The 25,800-nt window shown below is 38.3% G+C and overlaps 1 protein-coding gene across 1 annotated transcript in view; it reads right to left on the bottom strand.

Moving 5' to 3' along the window:
- Slc10a7 (solute carrier family 10 member 7) overlaps window positions 1-25,800 on the bottom strand; it is a 240,798-nt gene that overhangs the window by 20,253 nt on the left and 194,745 nt on the right. Inside the window, exons 8-10 of the mRNA XM_076864330.2 lie at window positions 18,660-18,825; window positions 17,659-17,710; window positions 9,222-9,295 (exon numbers count right to left, since the gene is read on the bottom strand). Of these exons, the coding sequence (XP_076720445.1) occupies window positions 9,222-9,295; window positions 17,659-17,710; window positions 18,660-18,825 (292 nt within the window). The remainder of the gene's footprint in view (window positions 1-9,221; window positions 9,296-17,658; window positions 17,711-18,659; window positions 18,826-25,800) is intronic.

Raw genomic sequence — 25,800 nt, 5'->3', positions numbered from 1 at the left:
ATAATAAACAAATCCCTCTGCAACTGACATTGAAGGTGCTGATGAATGGGAAGGCCTGGGAAATGGGCTACTGTTGGCTCTCTGGCCATGGTCAAGGCCTCATCAGAGAGGACACGACGCAGGATGACAGCACATGTTCCCCTTACTGATTGTGGACTTTCCCACTTGGGAATATGGGCTGAATATGACTTAGGGCACATGAGCTAATCACGAATGTGTAAAATGCATCTCCTTAGAGATACTTTTGACTATGACAGGGTGTGTTTTAGTTTGAAATGAATATGAAACTGTGGAATTAAAAGCTTTTAACACTAAGAGCTGACATTACAAAGTACAGAGTGCCACAGAGTCTGTATACAGTTTGAGGTTTCACTGTGGAATACGTGGGCTTTTTCACAGCTCCTTGCCACTGGCTGTTGGGTGATAACTGCAGGTAAGCTCAGGAGACACCTGGCCCCTCCGGCCCTTGCTCTATCGTTCAGGCTGAGTGAACAGCAGACAGCTGATATGCTTGCTGCATTTAGGAATTTCTGGTGTGATGGAAAGGAAGGGGGTTTATTTATTTGTTTTTGGGGTGCTATGCTTGGGATGGAACCCAGAGCCTTGTGTGTGCCAGGCAAGTGCTCTGCCACTGAGCTACACCCCAAGCCCAGGATGTGGACTTTGATGTCAGGGACCTGCTTTCAATTCTGACTATGCCACCTACAAGCTAGGAGATAGGGTGATCTCACCTCAGTACGCCTTGGTTTGCACATCTGCTCAAGATGAGGGTAAAACAAAACAAAATACCTCTAAGTGTGGCTATAAGTTCACATGAGACAAAGAGTGGGAAGTACCTAGTGCCTGACACAGAGCCAGTACCCCCAGCTATCAGGCGGCTACTGTTGTTGTTATTAGAAGTTGTGTTGGGTTCAGATTTAGTGTTTACAGGACTGACCAGGGAAGAGGCTCATGAAGAGTCATTCAGGAGAAGGTCTGAGCACTTCTCAAACTATTTTTTAAGAGTGGCAAGGCATGGGGACTGAGCCTTCCTCCCCACTGCCTCCCCCACCTCCACTGCCTTCATCTGCTTACGCGTATTCTCCTTATGACCACGATAATTTGCTGCTCTTTCCAGAGATGTTTGGAATGCAGGGATTCTGTCTTCTTCTCTCTCTTTTAAATCTGCCCACGGTATCTACAGCTCTGGGAGGGTTTTTGGAAAATCATACATACTTCCTTCCATAGAGAGCTTTATGTAAGGATAACTTATAAGGCATTCTGAAATTATTTTAAGTAAGCTTCAATTTTTCCCTTAGTCTGTGAGGAAGATGTGGTCTTAAGGAAAACGAGACCCACTTCTGGAGTGAGTGCTAGGTGTGATGAATGAGAAATGGATGATTTTCTTTTGTTTGAATTGTATCTGATGAAACACTAGCACACTTTCACATGCACATGCTTAGGTGTAACTGGACTGGCACAAAGGGAACTTGAAAGGATATCTGAAGTTAGGCAAAAATATAAAAACCTACCTACAGACCAGAAAGACTTGAGTCAGGGTTTTACCTTTCTTAGGACCACAACATCACATACTGACATCAAGGAACAAGGAAGTGGGCAGTTCCTGGAAATGAGGGTTCAGGTCTACTGAGCTGTTTTCTTTTTAATTTTTATTGTTTGTTTGTTTATTTGTTTATTTTAATTTATTTATTTACTTTTATGTGATGCTGAGGATCAAACCCAGTGCCTCACATGTGCAAGGCAAGCGCTCTACCACTGAGCTACAGCCCCAGCCTTATTGTTTATTTACTTTTAAACAGTACTTAGTAGTGTGTTATGAGCACTTATGTCCTAAGTATCTCTTTTTGACTAATGATGAGGAAATAAATATCTAATAAGGAAGGAAATAAATACCTTATAGGAAGGCCAGGCTAAAGTAAAAAAAAACAACCAACCATTCAAATTGTCCCCCCATTATCAAAAAGCACTTTCATGAAGCCTGACTGGGCTTGCCTGAGACCCTTGGGACAGGGGCCAGTGTCTCTGGAGGCTGAGAGGTGATCGTGGGTGTGTGCCACAGGGCAGCTTTCACCCTTGAATGCACACAGTAATCTTTTGAAGTCTGGGATCTCAGAGTCTTATCCTTAAAAATTCTGAATCACTAGGCCCAAGCCAAGGCCTGATTTTTATTATTATTATTTTTTTAGGAAGCATTCACTATAAGTTTGAGGACCATTCTTTGGGGAGTATGAAATCTATGGTGTCTATGTGAGGGTCCCAAGGTTCTAAAACTAAATACTTAAGCCTTTTGCCATTAGAAAACTATCAAATGACAGAACTTAAAGGGCTCAGAGATCATCTGGCCTGAACTTTTCATAGTTAGTGGACAGTAGGACTGAGAGGCTCACTGTGCAGGGAGCTTTCTGTAGAGCCTGTGGCTCAGCGCATTGGCTCACAGTCAGACCTGTGTCAAGTCCTGGCTTTTCCATTTGGGATCATGTGTCTTAGAAAGTTACTTGTCACTATGAACTTCTTTGTTGTTATCTGGGGTGACTATGGGAGTCACATGAGCTGGTGCATGCAAAGTACTTCAGGAAAGTGACCTCTAGTTGGTGTGCATGACTTTCAGATTTTTCCAGGTAACTAATGTCTAAAGTGCAGTGGCCAAAGAAGTTCAGGGTCGGTAAAGGTTAGCAACACCTCTACCACTGTGCCAGCAGGCTTCAATGAAAGGAAACTGCCCCCATCCAGGCATCTTTTTTTCACTCAATATGTATTACCATCCAAGTACAAAAATAGACAGTGCAAACTATCCTGTAAACTGGCAGTCCCAGCCCTGTCCTTTCGGGTGCCCTTCAGCACCATGCATGAGGGGTCTCTCAGAGCCCCCCACTGTTACATTCCAGTGTAGGATGGGTGCTCCTTTCAGTCAGCCTCAGGCAACCACAGCTCCTCCTCACCTGAGCTGAACACAAAACCCAGGAGGGATCAAGCCTTCAGCACATCCCTGAGGATTTCATATGCAGGCTGTGGAATTTGCTAGATTCTTCTAGCAAGTGGTAAGTGTTTCTAAAGTTTTTAGGCAGTCCGCATACTAATGAGAACCCATTTATTACATTTATCATGTAAAGCAGCATGTCAGTATTTCACCAATCAAAACCTACTTCTGAATTCATTATGCTAATTAGTAAAGTCTCTAGCTGTTAGACAGACAACAAAAGTATTTGTTGTAGCTGCCCTTGGAGTATTTCCTTTCTGATAAACAGTAGCTGAACACTCCAGTGAGAATTTTCTATTAGAGCAACTGGCTGTCCCTGGTGCTGAAGTGTAAATGAACTAGTACATGCAAAACTGCCACACTGTCACAACACAAAAGTATTCTAAAGCAAATAACTTCCCTAACAGTACTTGATGCAATGTTGGCCTGTGAAGTACCCACTTGAAGTTTGCTGATATTATTTACTGCAACTGAAAACAAATTGAATAGAGCAACAAAAGGTATAGAAACTCTCTTACATAAGTTGAATAAAATAATAATCTAAATAAAAGTAGTCTTACATTACTTAACTCAATAATTACTCTAAGACTTAATTTAGCTCTGATTTTTCTAAATCAGAACTGTGGGTAGAGTCAGGTGACAAAGGGAGGGATAGCTGGAGCTACAACCTAATGGTAACTCTAAGAAAGGGGATGAAATCTCACAAAGCAAGGTATAAACTGTATTTTTCAGACTTTAGATTAGAACCTATTAGTGAGTTGCAAAATCACTAATCACTGGATCACATTATGAGATGCATTTCTAAGTGTATGTTGTAGTTTAAAACATTTTCTAGCCCCTGGTCTAGAAAAGAGAGCAGGAGGAGAAGTGTGTGGTACCAGGCTTCGGATCTACTGGCAAACATCTGAAATATCATTAAGATGAATAATATGTGAGGGCCTGGCTGGGATCCTTCAAATGAGTTTTATTATCTTAAGTTCATCCTTGTGACCCTAGACCTGGAACCCTGGGGTCTTCCCTAATTTTGATCACAAAACCTAGGTATGCTAGCAATGATTTTGAGACATCAAATTTAATAAAAAATCTAAAATAAAATAGCCCAGAAACTTCTCAGGAAGATAAGTACATTACTTTGTTTGAGAAATAGCACATGCTGACAGACGCTCCTTAACTTTTCTTTAGCCTGGTGGCAAAATCTACAGGATTCATGATTTTAATGATGTCTTTAAGAATCTGTCAAATGGCAGAGGTTCCCACACTGCTTTTCCTTTCAGAACTGTAAACAGAGGCAAACTGCAGGGCAGGAATATATTTATGGGCTATACTCCAAAGATTCTATTTTCTGTCTTGACTCTGGATTTCCATTTCCACTTTAACAGCGTATTGTCAAACAGTACTGTGGCTCTTTGCGAGATCAGAGAGCAGACAGGGTAGCCTCATAAAAGGTGAGGCTGGCTCACTGAGACCCACTGTAAGTAGCATATAACCTTTTGTTTAAAATAAAGTAAATATAAGGAACATGTGCAGTTCATGATTGGCCCACAGGGAAATACAAGTTTATGGGAACAAATGCAGATGTTAAATTTTGAAGCTGTCTTACAAACAGCAGTGTATTCAGAAACAATTTTCCTTTTTGAGCAAGTGATAGAACATTTCAAACCCATGCCAAGATCTCACATCTCTGGTACTTAGAATCTATTCTTTGCTCAAAGTGCTTTCATACCCTATGACCATGTTCAATTCTGAAAGTTAAGAGGACTGGAATTTAGTCTCTCTAAGTTACATGATCTGAGACAAGTTGTTAACAGTTTTTTCTATGCTTTAATTCTTCATATGCAAGGTGAGATAATTACTGATTTGCTAATAATTCAAGATTGTTAGGTAACATAGGTTGTTTTCAGAAACTACTGTGCAATTGTGGGGTAGTTTTGTTAAGATAATCTTCATGTGTTAATAGAATCTCAGATAAGCTTTGGTGTGAAAGAATACCAGAAAAGCAAACTTTCAATTTCAATGGTATTTCAATTCTGTTTCCTCTTGAGAAGGTGACCCAGATGTTATTAAGTGATACTTTTGGCCCAGATTGTAGGTTGTCCTTTAACATTCCTGAAAAACTTCCAATTAAAACTGAAAAGAAGATCCCCTTAAGACTCTGTCTCTCAAACAACTCTTCGGAGAGTGCAGATATGTTCTGACCTATGTAGGAAGTAGCACCAGCCATATTTCCTTTCCTTTGACACTATTTACAGAACTATTCCTTTCAAGAGTTCCTTTCCTTTGAATACAGAGAAGTGTTATTTCATGGGACAGAAATATTAATTGTAGACTCACAGAAACTTAAACCTGGAAGAAAGTGTCATTTTCAAGTGTCATTTTGCCCATCTTCTCATAGTACAGATGGGTAAATGAGACCAACAGCAGTTCAGTGGTTTGTTCCAGATGTTGTGAAAGGACAGGAACTAGAACACAGGCTAGAATCAGGTTGTGTTCTTTCCACTCTTGCCTGAATCATATGTCAACAAAAATGCTACATGCTTTTAGCATAATGCATAGTTTCTTGTCAGCCATGTAAGTGTGACCACAGACCCACAATGAAGTATAAACATGAGGAATAGCTACCTTAATTTGCCTTTGTACACATGTCCAGAAAAGCTAGGACAGCTGGTGGGGAAGTACATGCCTGCCATTCTACAACTCAGTAGGCTGAAGCAGGAAGATTACAAATTTGAGGCCAGCCTGAGCAATAGTTTTATTGCAAGACTCTGTATCAAAATAAACTATTTAAAAAGTGGAAAAAAAAAAGTGCTGGTAATAGAGCACCCTGGGTTTAACCCCTAGCACTGGGAGTGGATGGGACACGTATCTGACATTTACTAAATCTCATGACATTCTAGAATTGAATTTGCATGCATTGAATCTAGAAATGCATTTGCAAATAACAAAAAACTGGCAATATATAATTGGCTGTCAATAGTCTTGTGTACTTTCATTTTGCTACTCAAAAAACATTGAAAACTAACATAAACATATGCTTGACTTAAGAACCTCAAACATCCTGAAACAGTCTCTTTCTAGGTGTAGTGAGAAAAATTTCTACATATGTTGAAACTCTAAGCAAAATGATTTAAATACTCAAGAGAAAACGATAAGTAGAACACCTATTCCATGGGATATCTGGGATGTGTATTTCTTTCTTAATAAAATCTATTGACTGACTGTGCACCGAGCCATTCTTAACCAGGGTGCAAGCTGTTTTTCCATCTCTACCACATATAGTATCTTCTTGCTATTGTACAAATATCACCATCAAACTAGAGAATAATTTGGGAGAGTTCGTGGCTTCTATGGCAACCCACAGCAAGTGATGCTGTCTTGACAAAATATAAAATTGCCTCCAACCCTGAGTTGAAACTATAGGAGCGCAGCAAACAAGCCCTGTAGTATTGTTTTAGATGAAGCACAGTGATAGCTCTGCACTTCCTTCAGGCCTCCTCTTTCTTACTGAACGAACTCCAGGGAATGGCATCATGTCAGGCTTTCCAGATGGATTATGTGAAGCCATAGCTCAATGTCATCTTCAATAGGAAGCCTCATAATTAAAGGTCAAATAGTCACTTCATCTGCAATCAATCAATAGAAAAAGTACTAATACGAAGAACTAATCAATCAATGGCAAATGCACTAATAAAAGCAATGAATCAAATTCAGCATGTGTGTAGATGCAAGTATGTGGAAGGGATTGAGACAGGGCAGAAGCAAGAACAATAAAGTAAACTGAAGGTGTGTGCACAAGAGAATATTCAGAAAGCTTCTCAAGCAAGAGTTTTCATCTTTGGTTTGTTAGTTACATGAGTACTACTTGGTTTACAATGATTTATTTTTATATATAAATATTGGATGTAATAATAAACAGTATTTTATAAGCTTCCTTCATGTATTCTATTTGGATGAGTATATGTGTGTACATAAGTGCATGTGTAGATGTAAAATCACTAGTAGAAATACTATGGCAGCAATTGCAGAATGGAAAGGTTCGTTTTTAAAGTGCACAGAAGCTACATTATTATCTGTTGTATTTCACCTTTGTATTGAGATCTGAGAGAAAATAGCACTGAGTCATATTAATTGAAAATTTTCCCTACTTTGGGGAATATGAATTTTTCACACTCAATATGATGTTCTTACAATTCCATGCAAATAAGAATTTCCCGTAGGGTGATAATTATCAGCCTGTAGCTCAGGTCAATCCTCTGAATCAGTGACATCAGGTCCCCAGAAGAGGAAAATGTGCATTGTATCTTGTGAAAATGGACATAGTAAAATTATAGGGCTTAATAAACTTCTTCTAGAAACTGCATCCAAATATCCATTGATATAAGTAGAAATAAGGATCATCTCTCTGAGACAAAAGGAACAACAAAGAGGCCATTTTTCATAAATGCTACCAAGGAGACTATAGGAGGGAAGGCAGGTGTGATCAAGGTATGGCAGGATAATCAAGCTGAAAATAAAATTCCCTAATCTTACTGCTAAGGAACCTGAGACCAGATCAAGAATCTAGTCTTACAGTTCAAGAGACTTTAAATCTGTCATGCTAAAAGAAACCCAGGATTTATACTATGTGGTTACAGATACCAAAGTAGTTTATTGGAGTACCATATTGGAGGATCTAAATACCTGTTTTATGGGAGAACACTGCAAAATCAAACAAAAGTCCAGGTTCACCCACCTCTTTTTAGCAAAAAACAAAACAAAACAAAACAAAAAAAACACTTTGATCTGGTTTCAGAGCACCTACCTGCTTGTCTGCAAATGAGATATCAGAAAGCAGAAGGAGGAAGAGTATGTAGCTTTGGGATTAAGAAAAGTGAAGAGACAAAAAGAAAAAAATGGATTGAATGGATAGTTTTTCTCTCACAATAAAACAAAGAAAACCGATCATACTGTAGTATGCATCTTGGGTATGCTTCCTGCCTCTCTTCAGCATATCCAGTGTTAGCAGCACAGAAGAACATCATGGAGAAACCCCAAATCATCCACTTTGGTTTTCTTGTCAAAAGCAAATCCCTAAGAGGGGGTCAGGTTTAACAATCCTTTGTAGGAATGCACAGGCTAGCCATGGTACAGTGGGTGCTCTGAGGACCTGGGATCATCTGATCCCTGGATTCTTCACCACCTCTAGAATCCCTTTCTTTATATAAGCCCCTTAATTTTTGGAAGACCCAGAACACCAGACATGGCATCCACAAAAACACACATGGGAATATATGGGGTGAGTTCTTTGAGGTCATTAAAGGGTTAATCCAATTTTTAAACCATTTCCAAATTTGGTAAGACTGATAAAGATCCTATCAGGCAAATACATTTAGGACTAATAAAAAACATTCTGAAAATTCTTTACTTTTTAGTTTACAGTTGGACTTTCTTTTAGTGATGTCATTTTCTTAAGTGAGTCACAAGCCAAAATGCAGAGGAATTTTTAATACGAGTTTTTGCCACAAAATGCCTACCACCCCAAGGAGTTTGTGTATGATGTATATTTCAATAAAGTTTCTGATTACTTAATGACTTTTAATGACTAAAAACATAGATTCTGGATGTCTAAGAGGTTACTGGAATAACTGCACTAAATTGGATAAAGCTAAGCAGAAAATAGCACTTTTCTTCTTAATTTGTTTTTGTCTGTTAAACAAATACTTATTTCACTCTTAGTGCTAATTTGACTGAGTAAATATTAGATCACTATACTGTTTCTCTCTATAGAAAACAACATAACATTTCAAAATGAATTTCAAGCTGATGTGAATATTGAATTAAGAGAATAATATTTTTCCTACCTTGCTTTGAGCTCCCAATAAAGAAGTTAACATTTTCCAGGGGCAACTCTGGAATCTTCCAAAGGGAATTTTTTGTAATCCCCTTTTTTAGAAACAGTCCCAGCAGACTTCCACCCCCACCCCACCCCCAACTCTAATGTTAACATTCTACATTATCAACTTTTATGAGAATTAATACATGATTACAAATGAAGCTAAATCTGACAGTATTAACTGTAGGCCTTCAGAGATTGCTTGATCAAATGACAGTATCTCAGAGAATGGCTATCTTCACTTCATTAATACTCTTGATCTAAGAATAGACAATACCTTATTTCTCTCAATTTGAAGAGTTCTGTATGAGTTTTAATATCTTTACCCAACTCTGTGAGGGTAATAACACGGTTTTGGCTCTGAGGATCACTTACCTAATGTGAGGGATTTGTGTGTAGAACAGAAAATGATAGCCACTGTGTCTGCTGGTGTGAAACCTGAATTATTCCTAGAAGCAAGAAAAAGGTTTGGTTTATTAAAATATTTGCATAAAATATTATTTAAAACATCCTAAATCAAATGTAGTATCTACCTTCATGTTGAAATCCCTCAAACAATCTTGGTGACGGAAGTAACTCTAGATTGAAATGTACAGAAGTGTCTAAATTTCTTTTTAGAGAACCACTTCTGAGACACTTCTCCGTTGAAAAGAAAATAACTTTAATAATACGTGGTGTGTGGGGGTCACCTAAGATCACACGTGTACCTAGCTGTTGGTATCGGGCTTTATGAAAACAATGTAGCAAGGATCTCTTCTAGATAAATCTTTAGATTGCCACTTGACATTATCCAGCAGTTTGGAAGAATTTTTTTTTTTTTACCAAAATATGATGTTAAATGTGTTTGCTACCATGAAGATATACTGTTTCTAGAGAAGCATTTTCAGATATATTAATTCTTCCAAGTTGCTGGGGTGGGGATTAGGTACTTCTCAAAGGTCTTTGCATGTGTGTAGCCCCAAAAGGTAGGAGATATCATATCCCTATTTACAGATGAGAAAACTGAGGCAGAGAAGGTGTGTCACTTTTTTAGGGCCCTGCTAGTAAGTGACAGAGCTGGGATTTAAGTCAAGAACTGGGATTTATGCCTGTGCTCTCAACTACTATGTTCTACTATCGTTATATAATTGGTTAAAAACAATTTTTACTTGTCAAAACTGGTTGACTGTTATGAGGGGCCAGTGCTATGGGTTAAATATCATAATTAAATTTCTTATGCTAGAATGTAAGGTTTAGAGAACACAAGCCAAAAAGGTTAGACGTGACTATTATTAGTATTGTAGCCTTATATTTTAGAAACTCTTCCTTCCTGGAAAGTTAGGCTTTGAATAATATAATGAGTTTATTTATTCATCATCCCCCTACCCCTCGAATTCTGACAAAAGTCTGCTCATAGAAAAATGTTCAGAAACTGACTTTATACAGTAGCACATTTAGCCCTCTACCTGATCTTTAAGGATTTCTAATGAAAGAGTCCACATTTCCCTTAGTCTCCCCATCTCCATGTATAACTTTTGCTGGAGAAAAATCTTAACTATTTAGAAAAATCTCTAAAAAATCCTACTTCCCGTTTTCTTTGTCAAATGTTTACAGGAGGGAAGAAGAGCCCTCTCCTCTCCCTCATTCCATGTGCAGGTGTTAAGAGAATATTTAAATGGCCCTTGATCTCCTCTCCTCTGAGAACATATGCACATTTCTGTTTCCTAGCTAGACTTCCTTCCAGCTCTTTCTTGACATTGACTGGAGTTTTGGGATCTCGCCTCAGTTGAGGATTCCCCACAGATGAGTACCACCCGAGGACAGTAAGACTGCTTTGTTTCCACATTTGACTCGCCTGTGCATATACGGTGATCCACTCTTTTTAAGCATTGTGCTACATTTCCTTCCCCTTTATTCCGCATGGCAGCTCTAATGGGGAAGGACCTCTGTAATTCTGTAAATGAATGGGCTGAGAGATGAAAGTAGAACAAATACTTTATATAAGAGGGAGAAAAGAGTCGGGTATGTGTGAGAGAGAGGGAACTATTGTGGAAAGGGCCACCTCTACCTTGGCAGGGAGTGGAGGATGCTGATGGAGTACACAGAGAATCCTTTAAGAGGCAGTGGGTGGTGACACTGTAGTACAGGAGTGCAAGGGAGAGCTAGCCAACAGCAGGTTCTTCAGCCTGCCTTGTGACCAGGAGTGGGGACTTGGTAAGATGGGATGAGGGGAGCCAGTGAAGAACCTGGGACAATGGAGGACAGGATCAGAGCTGCACTTAACAAGTAAGGCCCTAAGCAACTCAGGGAGACCCTGGCTCAAGATAAAAAAATAAAAAGGGCTGGGGACAGCGCTCAGTGATCAAGCACACCTGGATTCAATCTCCAACACCCCAAACAACAACAACAATAACAAAAAGTAAGCAGCCAGCATGGCATAAGACTGAAGTTGGTGAGGACATGCAGGAAGTGGGAGCTAGAAGGGCCTGGATAAGAGCAGGAGATGGCGTTAAGAGACACAGAATAAGATGACAGACCTTGTCAACGTTCCCTTCCAACAGCTTGGGAGCAGCACATGCTTTGGGTGCAAGCACACCTGATTTTAAATCCAGACCATCCTTTTGCTTATATATAAAATGAGAATAATACTACCTGCCTCTTAGGACCTTTGTGTAGGTGAATACCAATATTTGTTAGGAATATGACACATTAAAAGTATTTAATAATGCTGATTGATATTTCTACTTTATATTGTTTGGAAAGAGGAGAAATTAAAGAGATGTTAGAAACTTTGCACATCCAAGACTGAGATTAAGGTTTTAATGCAAGACAGACCTTGTGGGGTTTGGGGAGAAGGCAGGGAGTGAATGTTGAGGGTGCTGGGTGTGTGGTTGTGAGAGGGACTGTGTTTTCAAGAAATCTGGCAAAGAGAAGAAAAGGATCTTGGGAAATACGAAGAGAAGTATACACAGAGAGAGTGAAGGTGCAGTAGAGAGAACTAACTGATGACTCCAAGTCCCCAAAAAGGGCCCGAGAGACAGGGCTGGAGGGGTAAGCTAGAGAGTGGAGTTTCCTATAGTCTCTGAGCTGAAAGCAAAAGTAGACAGAGTGGGTGAAAAGTAGAGGAAGGGAACCAGGGGAGGGAGGGAGAGGGCAGGTGCTGGGGAATGATATTGAACAAACTAGGTTAACTGCATGTAGGAATATGTTACAATGAAACCCACTATTATATATAATAATAATATATCAGTAATATTTTTTAAAAATATGAACAGTGTTCAGGTGGAGAATGGGAAAGCTGGGGAAACTTATGTCTAGGCTTTTACTTTCTTTAGAAAGTGAGAGGCATTTCACACCTCCACAGAGTGTGAGGTTACTGAGGCCTGGGACCTGAAGAAATTAGAAAAACCTGAAATAGGCAGATTGGAGCATAAGACAAACAGTCAATTCACAATGAATAATAAACTTCCCTGCAAGGCCGGTGTCCACCTGTGGCTGTAGAACATGCACACAGGCGGAAGCCTAGGCTGGGATGTTCCCCAGAATACACTGGTGTTGGTAACACTAAGACCTTCCAGTCTTTGGCTGCCCTTATTTATAACCAATCATTACACATATTGGTTTTCTTCTGGGAGAGTCTGACAGTATACTTCTCCTTTTGTGCACTTTATTCTGATTCATATTCACTCCTGTCCAGATCACTGCACATTTCCAGTGTGTAAAAGTCTCTGGCCAAGGAGGTTCTGGTCTGACACTGGCTGCCAATCACTACTGTAGCACTTAAATGTGGCTTAAGAGATTTGCAGAGATCACTTGTCCTGTTTCAGGTAAGAAGACTGAGCCTAGGTCCAGGCTGGGACATTTCTGGCTTATGGGAACTGAACACGACTCTATGGTTCTGTTGACACAAACTCCCACAATGGGGAGGGGAGGATAAGGGCCACAGGGTAATAAAACAGATGCTCATGGTTTATACCATATTCCTCATTATAGGGCACACTTGAACTCCAGCTATACAGTGCAGAGTGGACGCTTTCATTCATAATGGCAATGAGTGACCACACCAGTGGACCTTAATGACTACTTTCCTAAGCACTTTGCCTCCAGTATTTCTTCCATAATATTATCTAGGCTTAGATGCTAGATAATACTATGGCCTTACTTTTTCCAAAAGGAGAACCTGAAGCACAGAGGTTAAGCAGATTCCCTAAAGTCACAACTAGGAAGTAGGCTGGTCCAAATTCTGGAGGTCAGTTTGCCTACTCAGGAAAAAAAAAAAAGGAGAGTACAAGTTTAATGAACAAGGGCAGCTCTCTTGGTTAGTCATCCACCCTCTGCCTTACTGTCATGGGTGGCTTCATGACACAGGTCATGACAATACTCAAAAAAACCAAGGGTCCTGTACATTAAGTTTAAGTAGTGACGACCATAATCTATTCCAGTGATGAACATCTCTCTTGTGTCTGCTCACATTCTTGAAAGGAGTCACATTACTATTTATTTTCTAACTCTACCTTATCTCTTTTTAATATTGATTTTCTTTTTATCCTGTTTTCATCATTCTTTTGATCACTTTGGCTTCCCCTGAGATGTTTATTTCCTTTTCTTCCCAACTGGTCTTTTTGTTCTCTCTTGCAAAGCTTTCAATCAGTGTTTTCCACATAATATTTATTTTGCCTTCCTTTGCAGTATCCACAAAGGAAAACATGTCAGGTTTTACTAGCAGAATCACAGAATGTGGAGCAGAAAAGGTCCTGTGGGAGAGTTCTGTCAAAACCCACTGTTTTTAGACATGGAAACGTCCATGCAAGGTGGTTCCTTTGTTAACCTCTGTAACAGTGCCTTATCTTTGGTTGATTTCAGAAGACTGTCATGAGTGTGTGGCGCAAAACAAGTTACCCAGAGCTCCAAGGCTTAGTGTCCCGATCTTCGAAATGGTAAGAAGAATTGCCTCTAATAATAAAGCCTGTCCTCCTAGCCCACCTTCTCCTCTGGGGACTGTGGGGTAAGGCCCACTGATACTTCTGTCTGGAAATATACTGAAAAAAATTAGAATACCTACAGAACTATTTGAATATTTGTTTTCCTCCTTTTCCTTTTCTAAGGGGTTCTTTTGTCATGATTGATTCTAGGTTTCTGTTAATCTCAGTCTACCAAATGTTCTTATATTTTTAAAAATATTCCTAATCATTATTTTGTTTTCCTAAAATTTTTCACTTTTTTTTTTTTGACTGACAATTCCCCAAGTTGCAGAAAGCCTACATCACTATGGATAGCTTGCTCATTCTCATTTCCTAACAACTGGACAGAGAAAAGAAATATGTGATATATTACAATATAGTAAAGCCAGCAAATTCACTCTTTTTTATCATTAGTTTTTGACATAATATAAAACTATTTTGATATGATAAATATCCTAGAGTAGCTGACATTTTTTGAACACTTACTATATGTTAGGAATAATCTGAGGGCTTTATGTGCTTATTATTTAATTCTCCAAATGTTCCTGAGATAGGTACTACTCCTGGCTTCATTTTATACACAAGAAAACTGTAAGTTACAAAGGCATTAAATAGGGTTGAAACCCAACTCTGGCTCTAGTTTTGGAGTTTTGAACCCTGACACTGTTCTGTAGACAGATGAATGACTCTCAAGTCTGTTTTAAATACTCACTACAATGGTATCACAGCAGTCAGTAAATCTAAGAAATGCTTACCAGGGAAGCAGAGTGTGGCAGCGAAGTTGAATTTCCTGGGCTGGGTCTCTCCTGGTTTTACCCTACTAAATTTCCATCATCAGAATGCGGTAGCATGCCACACTACAGAAGACTGATTTCTGTGTTGAGATTTTTATCTTTTGATACCCAAATTGATTTTAGATTTATTGGCTTGGTAAGGAAAAAATGAAAATACACACACACACACACACACACACACACACACCCCAATTTCACCCATTTCAATGAGAAGAAAATGGAACTCAGCAAAAACCAGTGGATTCTCATTCATATCCTTGGTATCTTTCACAAACTTGTTTGTAAGGTGTATAAACTTGTAGAGTTCAGTTAAACACTCCTTACAAATTCTCTAAAGCAAGCATTGAGTTTAAAAGTAATAAAAATAGTTTAAAGCAGTGGAAATGAGCTTGGCAAATGCTTTAGGAAATGTCAAGTTGAAATGGATTTCGGTCCTGGGTGTGCTACTTACTCTTTGATTTGGGGTAAATTATTAAGCTACTAAGATATGATTTGAGGCAAGTTACTCTAAGGATGGGTCTTCATCTACAAAATAGCAAGAAAATGCATAATATTACAGTCTTGCTGTCAGACTTATGTGCACAATCCCTAGGACAGTGCCTGGTATGGAGTAGGTATCCTATGTTCCTCCGATAAAATTCTGAGGCACTATGGGATCTCTCAGTGAGAAAACAGAGCACAAAACCATCTTCTAAATTATGTCCCTTTAAAAAAATCCTCAATTTTTAATGGACTTTTCTGGGGGGGCTACACCACCATTACTGTGGAACATGTTTACAGCTTTTCCATATTCTATGTTTTATCAAAGAATCCATGTCTGCCTGTGGGTCAAGGAGGGACAAAGCATGACAGAATTTCATGGAAGGGAGAATAAGGCAGAAAAGAAGGATCTCAGCTGGGTGCGGTGGTGCACGCCTGTCATCCCAGCAGCTTGGGAGGCTGAGGCAGGAGCATCACAAGTTCAAAGGCAGCCTCAGCAATTTAGCAGGCCCTCAGCAACCTAGTGAGACCTTGTCTCTAAATAAAATATTAAAAAGGGCTGGGGATGTGCCTCAGTGGTTAGGTGTCCCTGGGTTCAATCCCTGATATAAACAAACAACAAACAAACAAACAAATAAATACCAAAACTGAGGTTCTCAGGAAAGCTCAGTCTACTGCATGCTAAAAATTGTTATTTTTAACAACTGTTTAATTCAACTATTTTATTTGTGAGGCTTCCCTCGTCTGCCTACTGCCTTCAGTAATCCGGGTGGTGGCTGCTCCATGCTCTATCTTTTCATGGAATTTCTACGTTACCAACAGGATATCTGCCTCCTACATAATCGGGTAGGATGACCTGGCCTGATTATTACTTCTGCCACAAGGACCAGCGAACAGTCACAGAAAGGCAAACGCCTTTTCTAGGGTGACATAACAAGCCATTCACAAAAAGAACTTTAAAATAGCTCCTACTCTCAGACTTACCCAATTAAGTAACATTTTCTCTGTGACTTAAGGGCTCCAGGCTTTATTCTTACTTCATAAATCACAACTCAAGCTTGTGAAAATGCTTTAAATTACTTAATCAATATGTTTTTATCGACTGTTTACAATCAGCCTAGTGCTATCTAAGTGCTGTATGAGCCAAGTGCCTAATATGAGGCCTGAACCCACCTGTCCATGGCTCTGACACTATTTCAAGCCTCATAAACAGCCTGGGAGGCTGCCCTTGTGGTAACTCATGGCTGGCGCTTGCAGTTCAAGGGCCCTGCAGTTGGGCTCAGGTCCACCTTTCCAGTGACTGTCTTTACTTCTGATCTTCCTCTATGCCTGCCACCCGATCCATGGTATGTTGTTATTGTGTATTCATTTATGTATTATTGCTTTTTCTCCCATGAGAACCACCTGTCTTCCACTCTGCTGAACAATTAGCCATTCTTTATGACTCATGTCAAACTGCATCTCTCATGAAGCCTGGCTCTACCATTCCCTTTGGAAGTGCCGCCTTCTTTGAATAGACTACAGGTTGGCTTACTGTACAACTCAGAGGACACTCACTTGTCAGTATACATATTTAGTCTGAAAATTCATGCAGGATCAGAATCACCTCTTATTTATGGCATTTACTATGCTAACGTTCTCAAACTAAAGGCTTAGGTAATATCTGTTGAGTGAATAATACTAGTGGAAGAAGCTGCATTTAGGAATATAAAAGATGAAATTGGACATGATGGCCAATTTGGATGTGGGGATAGCTCAAAGAAAAAAATGGAAATGAGAAAGCAGCGTTCTTCCAGGAAATTGCAAAGATTTTTATTTCAACATAAAGCTTAGGGAGCATGGGCACTTTTGGCAATTCATGAGACTAGTAATTAGACTGGATGGTCTTACACTTAAAAAATAGATATCATTCTGTAGGCACTGACTAATAGAAGATATCTCATCAAGAGTGTGATGAGCACAACTTTGAGTCAGTGGAAGTGGTATAAAAAGCATAAGAAACTTTGAACCTAGAAATGGAGCTATGAGCAAGATATGCATTGCAATAGATGAGATGAAAAGGAGACATCAAGCGCCCCCGTGAGAGAAGTAGCTTTGGGAGTAGGGTCAAGACATTTACAAAATGATTATGTGAAGGATTCCAGTCTGGGTAACTCTGAGGATAGTGGTTCTACAACAGGTAAGTGAAGAAATAAGAAGAAATTTGGGGGGAAAATGTTAATTCTATTTTGAATATCTGGAGTCTAAGGTCTTGTTAAGACAATCAGGGGAAGACATACAACTGGCAGGGAAAACAATAGCACAGAACTCGAGAATAGCACTGGAGTGGCAGGTCTAGACTTGGAGTCATTGGCATGAAGCTGATGGCTCAGGCCAGGAAAGTGGAGAAGGCTGCCCAAACACATGATGTGGACAGATGGAACAGTGTCCAGGGCAGATCCTTTGACAATGTCTACAATTCGAGGGTGAGAAAGGAAGAATGAGAAACAATGGCCAGGAGACAGGAGGAAAACTAGGACAGTACAGTGGCACAGCAGCCAAATAAGAGCTTTACTCCTCTGTTAGGAGACTAACAGCAAGAGACACCAAGTCACTTACCTTGTTGAAAAGATGAAAGTTAAAAGCATGAAACTCAGCTGAATAGAGACTACTGAAGACAAAGAAGAAAAAAAGATTCAATAAAATTAGCAACATAAAAGCAATATCTGTAGCACATTTATTATATGCATTTTATCTGAAAATTAAGGGAACTCAAATAGAAAAACAAGTGAAAAAAAACAAACAAATGTACACTGCTAAATTGATAGAATCATTCCAATGACTAGGACCTGTTCTTATTAACAATATCTAACAATAGACACAAGTTATGACATCCACTACTTAGGGGAAATCTAAAACCCTCTTTGATTTGTTCAATTTAGAAAAAGCTGGTTTATACTATATGTATGTATAGCAAATAACACAAAAGTGGTACCATATAATATGTACTTTGGAATAACTCATCTTGATTCTTAAGAAGAACAGATTATTTGATACTATAATATTAATAACATCTTTCATGTTAGTATAAATAGAACAAAAGATTGTTTTATGAGCCGTAGAAGTTACTGGCATTTTATAGTTTATAGCTCTTTAAAATGAAATATTGTTTTGGTATATCTTATTAGCAAATAATAAGGTGAATATTCGCATTTTAGCTGATGGAGGCAAATTATTATACATATAAAAATAATATTATCATATATTATAAATCCTGCTTTTAAATCACAATAAGGAATAAGATCTGTTCAAACTTATAATAAATTGAATTGGTGACAAAATGCTCAACCTAATATTAGAATTTAAAAGACATCAAGGCTTTTTCCATCTAATATCAAGTATTATAAATCAGAAAACGATGAGGGACATAAAAAGTAAAGGAGATTAAGATTATAAGTGCATAATTGGTGTCTTTCCAAAGAACAAATACAAATGATAAAGTCACCAAACAGACATGAACTAAGTATCCAATCAAATCAACACGAGAGATGAATTTAGAGAACACTGATGGCTTCACATTGCTACCGAGGGACAGCCAGGGCACCCATCTTCCAACTTACTTATGAACAGTATGAGAACAAGGCTGAACTTATCCAGGTCAATGTGTGGGTTTGAGAACGTGTCACAGAATGTGGTGTAGATGATCATGAGGAGCACACTGCTGCTGATGGCACCAAAAGGAGGCTTCTTTCTTTCCAGCCAATCCTTGATATATCGTCGGACAATCTGAAATACAGAGATCAACAGGTTGCCTCTTTTCAGAGATGTAGGGAGTTGAACTGGGCGTCACAAAATGATTCTGACAGCAGAAAGACATAAAGGAAAGGGAATAATTTGGATGATGGCCACAATGGATTTCAAAGCTTCCCTGCCACACCACACTTCTTCTGGGGAATTTAACATTTGTAGTGCAACTTCCACTGGGTGTCCATAATGAGAGTATATTTTCAACTGCATTCAAATCCATCCTTAATCATGCCAAATGCTCTTTGCTAGCTGTCACTGAGACATGCCCATTAAGCCTCCCCAAAGTTTATCTCCTCTGCCGATCCTAATGGATGTGTGTAATTATCACAGTCCCCTTTGCCTCAACAGACAATTCCAAGTGCAACTTTGGGAATCTTAAAAATCTGACATCTTCAAGAATTTCAAGACGGTAGATAATCGAAAGTGATCCATGGAACATATTAATATTTAAAATGCTAGCAATGCACCAGAAGTTTTTAATTAAATTATAACTCATGCTTGAAAAGCAAAAGTGCATGTGTTGTGGGAGTTTAAATAATTCAAACTCTGAATATCTAGAGTTTTTGTGAATCCAAAGACAAATGCCATTTGCATGCTTTTGGAATTCCAAAATTAACACTTAAAAATGAATAAACCTGTCCTAAGTTTCCTACAAAAGGATTAGTGAAATATAAAGTTATAGAACAATCCTTTCTCATTTAAAAATCAAATCAGATTATAAAATTAGGACAGTCTGAATACTGATGATAACATTTTTTGGGACATAAAAGTGAACAACTCTACTTAAAACCTTGCTTGGCTTTTGAAAGAAGCTAGGTTAGCCCTATCAGAAGGACGATAGTGGAGACATATTAAGTTTTGACTCACTCATTATCCTGCATAATTGAACATGAGATTTCACAACAGGCTGAGTTACTGTGGATCCATTAGCAATAATGAGGTCAGGGAACTTCTCCTGATAAGGCTGATGGGGTTTTGACATTATCTACTTTGTCACCAAAAGGGCTTAATTCACAATGGAGCATATCCTTATACATACTTAAGAACAAAATAAGCTACATTTGTCCCCTCCACCCGGATTCAGTTTCATTTTCTGTAGTTTTAGGTACCCGTGGTCAACTGCTGTCTGAAAATGATTAAGTGAAAAATTCCAGAAATAAGCAATTCATAAATTTCAAATACATTTTAATACAGTATTTGTAATAATTGTTTTATTTTATTATTTTTCAAATAAATTTTATTATAGTGTATTGTTATAATCATTTTATTTTATTATTGTTGTTGCTGATATTCTTAATGTGCCTAATTGATAAATCAAACTTTATCATAGATATATATGTATAGAAAAGAGTATACATACATTTTATACTCTCCACGGTTTTAGGTATCTATGGGGGGGGGGGCTTAGAATATATCCCCTGAAGATATAGAAGGACTACTGTACTCTCATTAGAACTTCAAACAAATGGCTGTTGGATCTGTTTAGGACTCACTAAGTGTCCTAATAATGTGAGTAAACTGGGTGTGGTTGTACACACCTGTAATGCCAGCTACTGGGGAGGCTGAGACAGGTAGGAGGACCACAAGTTTGAGGATAGCCTCAGCAACATAACAAGACCCCATCTCAAAATACAAAAGTAAAAAGGGTTGGGGATTTAGCTCAGTGATAGAGAGCCCCTGGGTTCAATCTCCAGTGGAGGGGGAACAAAGTAAAAATATAGAGACTCTTGGAAGAAAGCAGATCAATTGGTTCAAGGTAGAGGAAAAATCATTAAAGATGGGTGGACTGGGAATGAAGGGGAAAGAGTGTAATGCACAGAGAGCAGCTGTGATTTTCTTAAAAGTGGATCTTATTATTGAAGTTATATGGATTTATAAAATATTATGATGGGAAGGTAGAAGTGATCCCATAGTATTTCATCTGTCCATTTCTTTCTTTAAAATTAAATATGCAGAAAATATAGAGAAAGAAGAGCAGTTCTGTTGTACAGTATGATGCACTGATGTATTAGAACATAAATTTTGGATAGCAGTGCTAGAGGTCTCATAGTTTGCTCAGTTGGCTCTGTGTTCAAATATGTCACCACTGATTCTTACGAGGAGGCTACCAAGGGAACTTAACTTAAAGGGTCAATTCATAATCTGCTGTGCTTGGTAGCAGAAAGTCAAACTACTTTCTACTCAATCCTTTTGGAAATAAAATAAATAGAAAATACATGGAATCACGGAAATTTATGCTGTCCTTCAATCTTATTTTAATATACACTGGTTAAATACGCATATATTCCAGGTGCATGCCTGCAATCCCAGCTGCTCTCCGTCTGAAGGCAAAAGGATCGAAAGTTGGAGGCCAGCTTAGGCAACTCAGACTCTGTCTCAAAATAAAACAAAATAAAATGTTGAGGATGTAGTTCAGTAGTAGAATGCTCATGTGTGAGGCCCTGTACCAAAATAAAACAAAACACCAAAAACAAAAACACACACGAGTTCTCTCTGCAACGGGCCATAGAATGCATGATCCCAATTTCAAAAGTAATCCCACTATCATGGCCCCAAGAGAACAAAAAATAAATATGAATGAGGTATAACTTAAAAGCCAAAGCCATTTTAAAACCAAAACAAATATCTAATCGTGGATCAACTTTATGAGTAGCAATTTGATTTAATAAAACTTGATAGTCTCTTTCTTCATTACAAAATTCTCAGAGTCTCATGGTAGAATAGAACTCTTTTTTTAAAGAGAGAGAGAGAGAGAGAGAATTTTTTTTTTTTAATATTTATTTTTTAGTTTTCGGTGGACACAACATCTTTGTTTGTATAATGGTGCTGAGGATCGAACCCGGGCCACACGCATGCCAGGCGAGCGCGCTACCGCTTGAGCCACATCCCCAGCCCAAATAGAACTCTTTTGATATGACAAGAAACAAAGAATCCTCTTGGCCAAAATGTCTTTTTTAAAACATATCCCTGGGTTAATGACAGATACTTGTTCTTCATAAAGAAAATAACTGCACAGACTCACAAGTGAAACAGTAACCCTAGAGAAAACCAAATTGTCTTTCATCATTTTTAGTCTTCTTTTTATATTTATCTGTGTTTTTGAAGTAAACCATTTTATATCTTCCAAGTTCCAATGAGTGTTTCCATCTTTCTCTAAAATTAAACTCACAAAGCAGCTGCTTGTGCACTGTGTAGCTAGAAAAATGTTAACGGGGTTCATAAACAAGACTGGGTTGAGTAGTGTTGACGTGCCTCAGAGATGTGCTTTGGCTACAAACTCCAGGAAACCTCATCTTCTTGTAGTTCAGCAACTTACACTTTTGACACAATCGTTCTCCATTTGTCAAGAATTCATGCCATTTTAAATACTCCAAACTTCTTTGCCTTATAGGAATTTTAAATAGCGTGACAGGTAACAAGACTTTGCTGAGTAGCCTAACACAACCAACACAGCACCTCAGCATTCTCTCTTGGGAAAAAGAACAGAGCAAGATGTGGGGACAAAGGCCTTCCGAGGAGGCGGCCAGCTGCATCTTTGCTTAGGATCTACACTGATTCATTTGTCCTCATGGCTCAGAGAAACTTAGGCATTAAAAATTAAGTGACACATCCTCATTAACTTGTTTGCTTTTCCCTGCAGAGAAAGAAAAAAAAGGAAAGAAAATCTTCCTTAGGAAGCTTTTTATTTTATTGTCTCTTCTTCAGCATTTTTATTTTCTTTATTTTAAGTTAATTAGCAGGAATGGTTAAAGGAATACTTAAAATTGACTCTGTACTTCTAATAATCTGGGTTACCTAGCAATTACTACATGACTATCAAATTGGAAACCTTTAAAAATGACACGTCTTATGTGAAGAATGTTCAGACACCAAGGTAACCGTGGAGTAGTATATTCATCATTTTAGTTTTCTTAAATTTTTTTTGGTCACGGTATTTCCTTGCTTTTTCTTTCTATTCTGTCTTTACATTTATAAATTGATTTTTGAGTGAGGATATATGATAATTTTTCATAGTAAGCCTGAATTTCAAAATTTATTTTTCTTCAAGATGGCTTTAGATTCTTATTTCAATTTTATCCTCTATTACACTGAATCCATATAATTTCATAAAGTCTTTTGTCTCTTTGTTAATATCTTGTTGTCAGAGATGAAATCAAATCCAACTTATATAACACTTTTCTTTAAAGATAGGTCTTATTAAATTTATTGATTAGATTCAAATCATATTAATTTATTCTATAAAGCATAGATAATAATAAATGAGTACAATAAACACCCATTATCTACTTCACTTTTTGAAAATCCTCTCCCAGTGCTACTCTTATTTCATTCTTAGGAGAAAGATTGTGCAAATATTATCCTGCTTGTTTAGAGCTGCAAACAGAGGCATAAAGAGCCCAAACGATTTGCATAAAATGTTAAAAAGTCAGGTGGAAGAGTATGACTATGACTTCTATTTTTGGAGGAAACATTGCATAGAGGTCAAGGTATAATTCTGGATCCAGGATGTGCCTGACCTTAAATCCTGGATCCACTCTCTATTTTGTGATCTTGGGTGAATTCCTTTACTTCCCTGTGTCTCATCTGCAGAACGGATAATGGATATAATAATAGTTGTGATGATTAAATAATTAAGTGACTATATAATGCTTTCAAAACAGGGCCTGTAGACGGTAAACAATCCCCATTCTTATTTCCTGGTTTTAGTTTGGTGATGTTTCTATCAATGTTTACCAGTATATATCCCATTTATAAAGGTACAGTTATTTTTCTCTCAAAGCTTTTCATATGAAGCAGTAGAAATAGTTCAAATCTAATATTTCATAAGTGCAAATTTTCACTAGCATTAAGAACACCAACTTCAGCTTTGGCTAAAGCTGATTTAATATGAAAGACCAACCTCAAACAGTGAAACTAATCACAGAGGGAAAGACCAGAGAATGCATGATTGATAATGTATAGATAAGCTTTATTATTATTATTTATAGGGGGAAAAGATAAGCTTTATTATTATTATTTATAGGGGGAAATGTGGACTTTATTGGGCTGCTTAGAAAACTATCCAAAGTGACAGAAAATAATGAAAAGTGGTGGAAATTCTGTATCATTAAAATTTATTCATAAATTGCTTTTACACATACTGCATAAAATAAGTATTTGTCACCAGCACTTGGATGTATTAAAAGGATTTGTTGGAAAAGGAAGGAAAATGCTTCAATAGCACAAAATTTATTTCTTTCTAGAACTCAGAGAAGCAGCAATCTCTTAACCATCATCTATGCAAAGAATACTCATCTCACAGAGTCACAGCACCTTTGGGCTGGAAAACATAAATCTGTTTATTCTATAGATTGAAAAGTGAGGCCTAGAAATCATGTATGCAGCTGGGGAGTGATGAAGACCAAACTAGGCCTCATATCACACTGAAGCCAGTCCACGAGGACTTAACCCAAAGGGAGAGTTGTATACGGAAAACAAAATTCCCTCTCAGAAATATAAATCAAAAGTTGAATGATAAAGTTTTATTATTATTTAGAGATTAAAGAAATTTATTCAGCTCATACTTGGGTCTTTTTCTTCACCTTCTAGTTCCCATTATTTGTTTAACATGTAATGACAGAATCTCATTTTAAAAGATGCATATAACAATATGGGAATATTTATTTTTATCTTTTGGCACCCTCTTTGCTACAACAGAGAAACTAGCCTGGAATCTCTTTGCTCTGGACTAGTGTGTATGAGTGGTTTTGGCAAGGCCCTCAAAGGTCATACTGCACAGGTAGGCAAGTCAATAAATAAAAATAGAGAGACTAGAAAAACAAGGTCCCTGTTCTCATGGATTTCACATTCTGATTGGAGAGATAAACAAGGAGCAAAACAACAACAAACAGGATGAGATAATGAAGCACACTAAGCAAAAGTTTAAACTGGGTGATAGGATAGTTTCTGGTGGCAGTGGGGCAGCTCCTGGAGGAGAAGGGAGGAGGCAGGAGGAGGCAGGTGTATCATACAGAGCCAATGGCAGCTCTAAGGAAGGAATGAGGCTGGGATGTTTGAGAAAACAGAGGCTGTCAGTGATACCCAAGGGTCAAAGGGTACGTTGGGAGAGTACAGGGCAAGTAAAAGGTGGAGGATGGGCACAATAATCTTTTTAAAGAGTAGAAATAGAAACCTTAAAAGGAAGTAGAGTAGAACTTCTGGGAGGTGTTACATGACATTTTAAAATTTTAAATTTGGGGTCCTGAATTTAAAAGAAAATGGGAACAATGTGTATTGCTTTCTGGGAAGCAGAGCTCTGCTGCTCTGGTAGGAACATGCACTGGGTCTTCATGAAGTAAGTAAAATAGAGAGACAGCAAGTCAACAAAGTGGAGCTTCACCAAGAAGTGAGGCTAACAATGGACCAGGCATCTAGGCAGCTCAGTTACATAGCTGGTGTGGCAGAGCTGGCGTGGCAGAGCGGGGTTAATCAGGGTTGGGCCTTTCTGAGCAGTACAACAAAGGGGGAAAAGATGCAGGAATTGAGAATATTAGCAAAGGAGTGATCATAGTGATAGACCATGGAATCCAAGCTGAATAAAAAGGGAAAGTCATGAGGACGGTGGCTGATAGAGAGTAAGGTCAACTGACAGGGGAAGGGGACTTGATGAGGTTGAGGAATAGTGAGAACCTGAGCTTACAGGGTAAGGAGTGGTACCACAGAAGTGAGTTGTTGGAATTGAACAAGATCAAAGAGGCCTGCTGTGAAGTCCTAAAGCATTTCCACATGCATTAGAAAAAGAAAATCCCTCTCTAATATACTATATTTCCTTCTGCAGAAAATTCTAGTGACAGAAACACAGATTCATGATGCCTCTAGGCAAATACATTTCTCTGAAAGGTAGCATCATATACACTATACAATCCACAGAAATGTGGGCCAACACCAATAAAGCTATGATCATAGGACAGGTGA

This window comes from Callospermophilus lateralis, chromosome 8 (genome assembly GCF_048772815.1).
Source record: "Callospermophilus lateralis isolate mCalLat2 chromosome 8, mCalLat2.hap1, whole genome shotgun sequence".
Taxonomy (NCBI): Eukaryota; Metazoa; Chordata; class Mammalia; order Rodentia; family Sciuridae; genus Callospermophilus; species Callospermophilus lateralis.
Note: the sequence above shows the minus strand (reverse complement) of the source record. Positions and strands in the feature narration are given on the sequence as shown.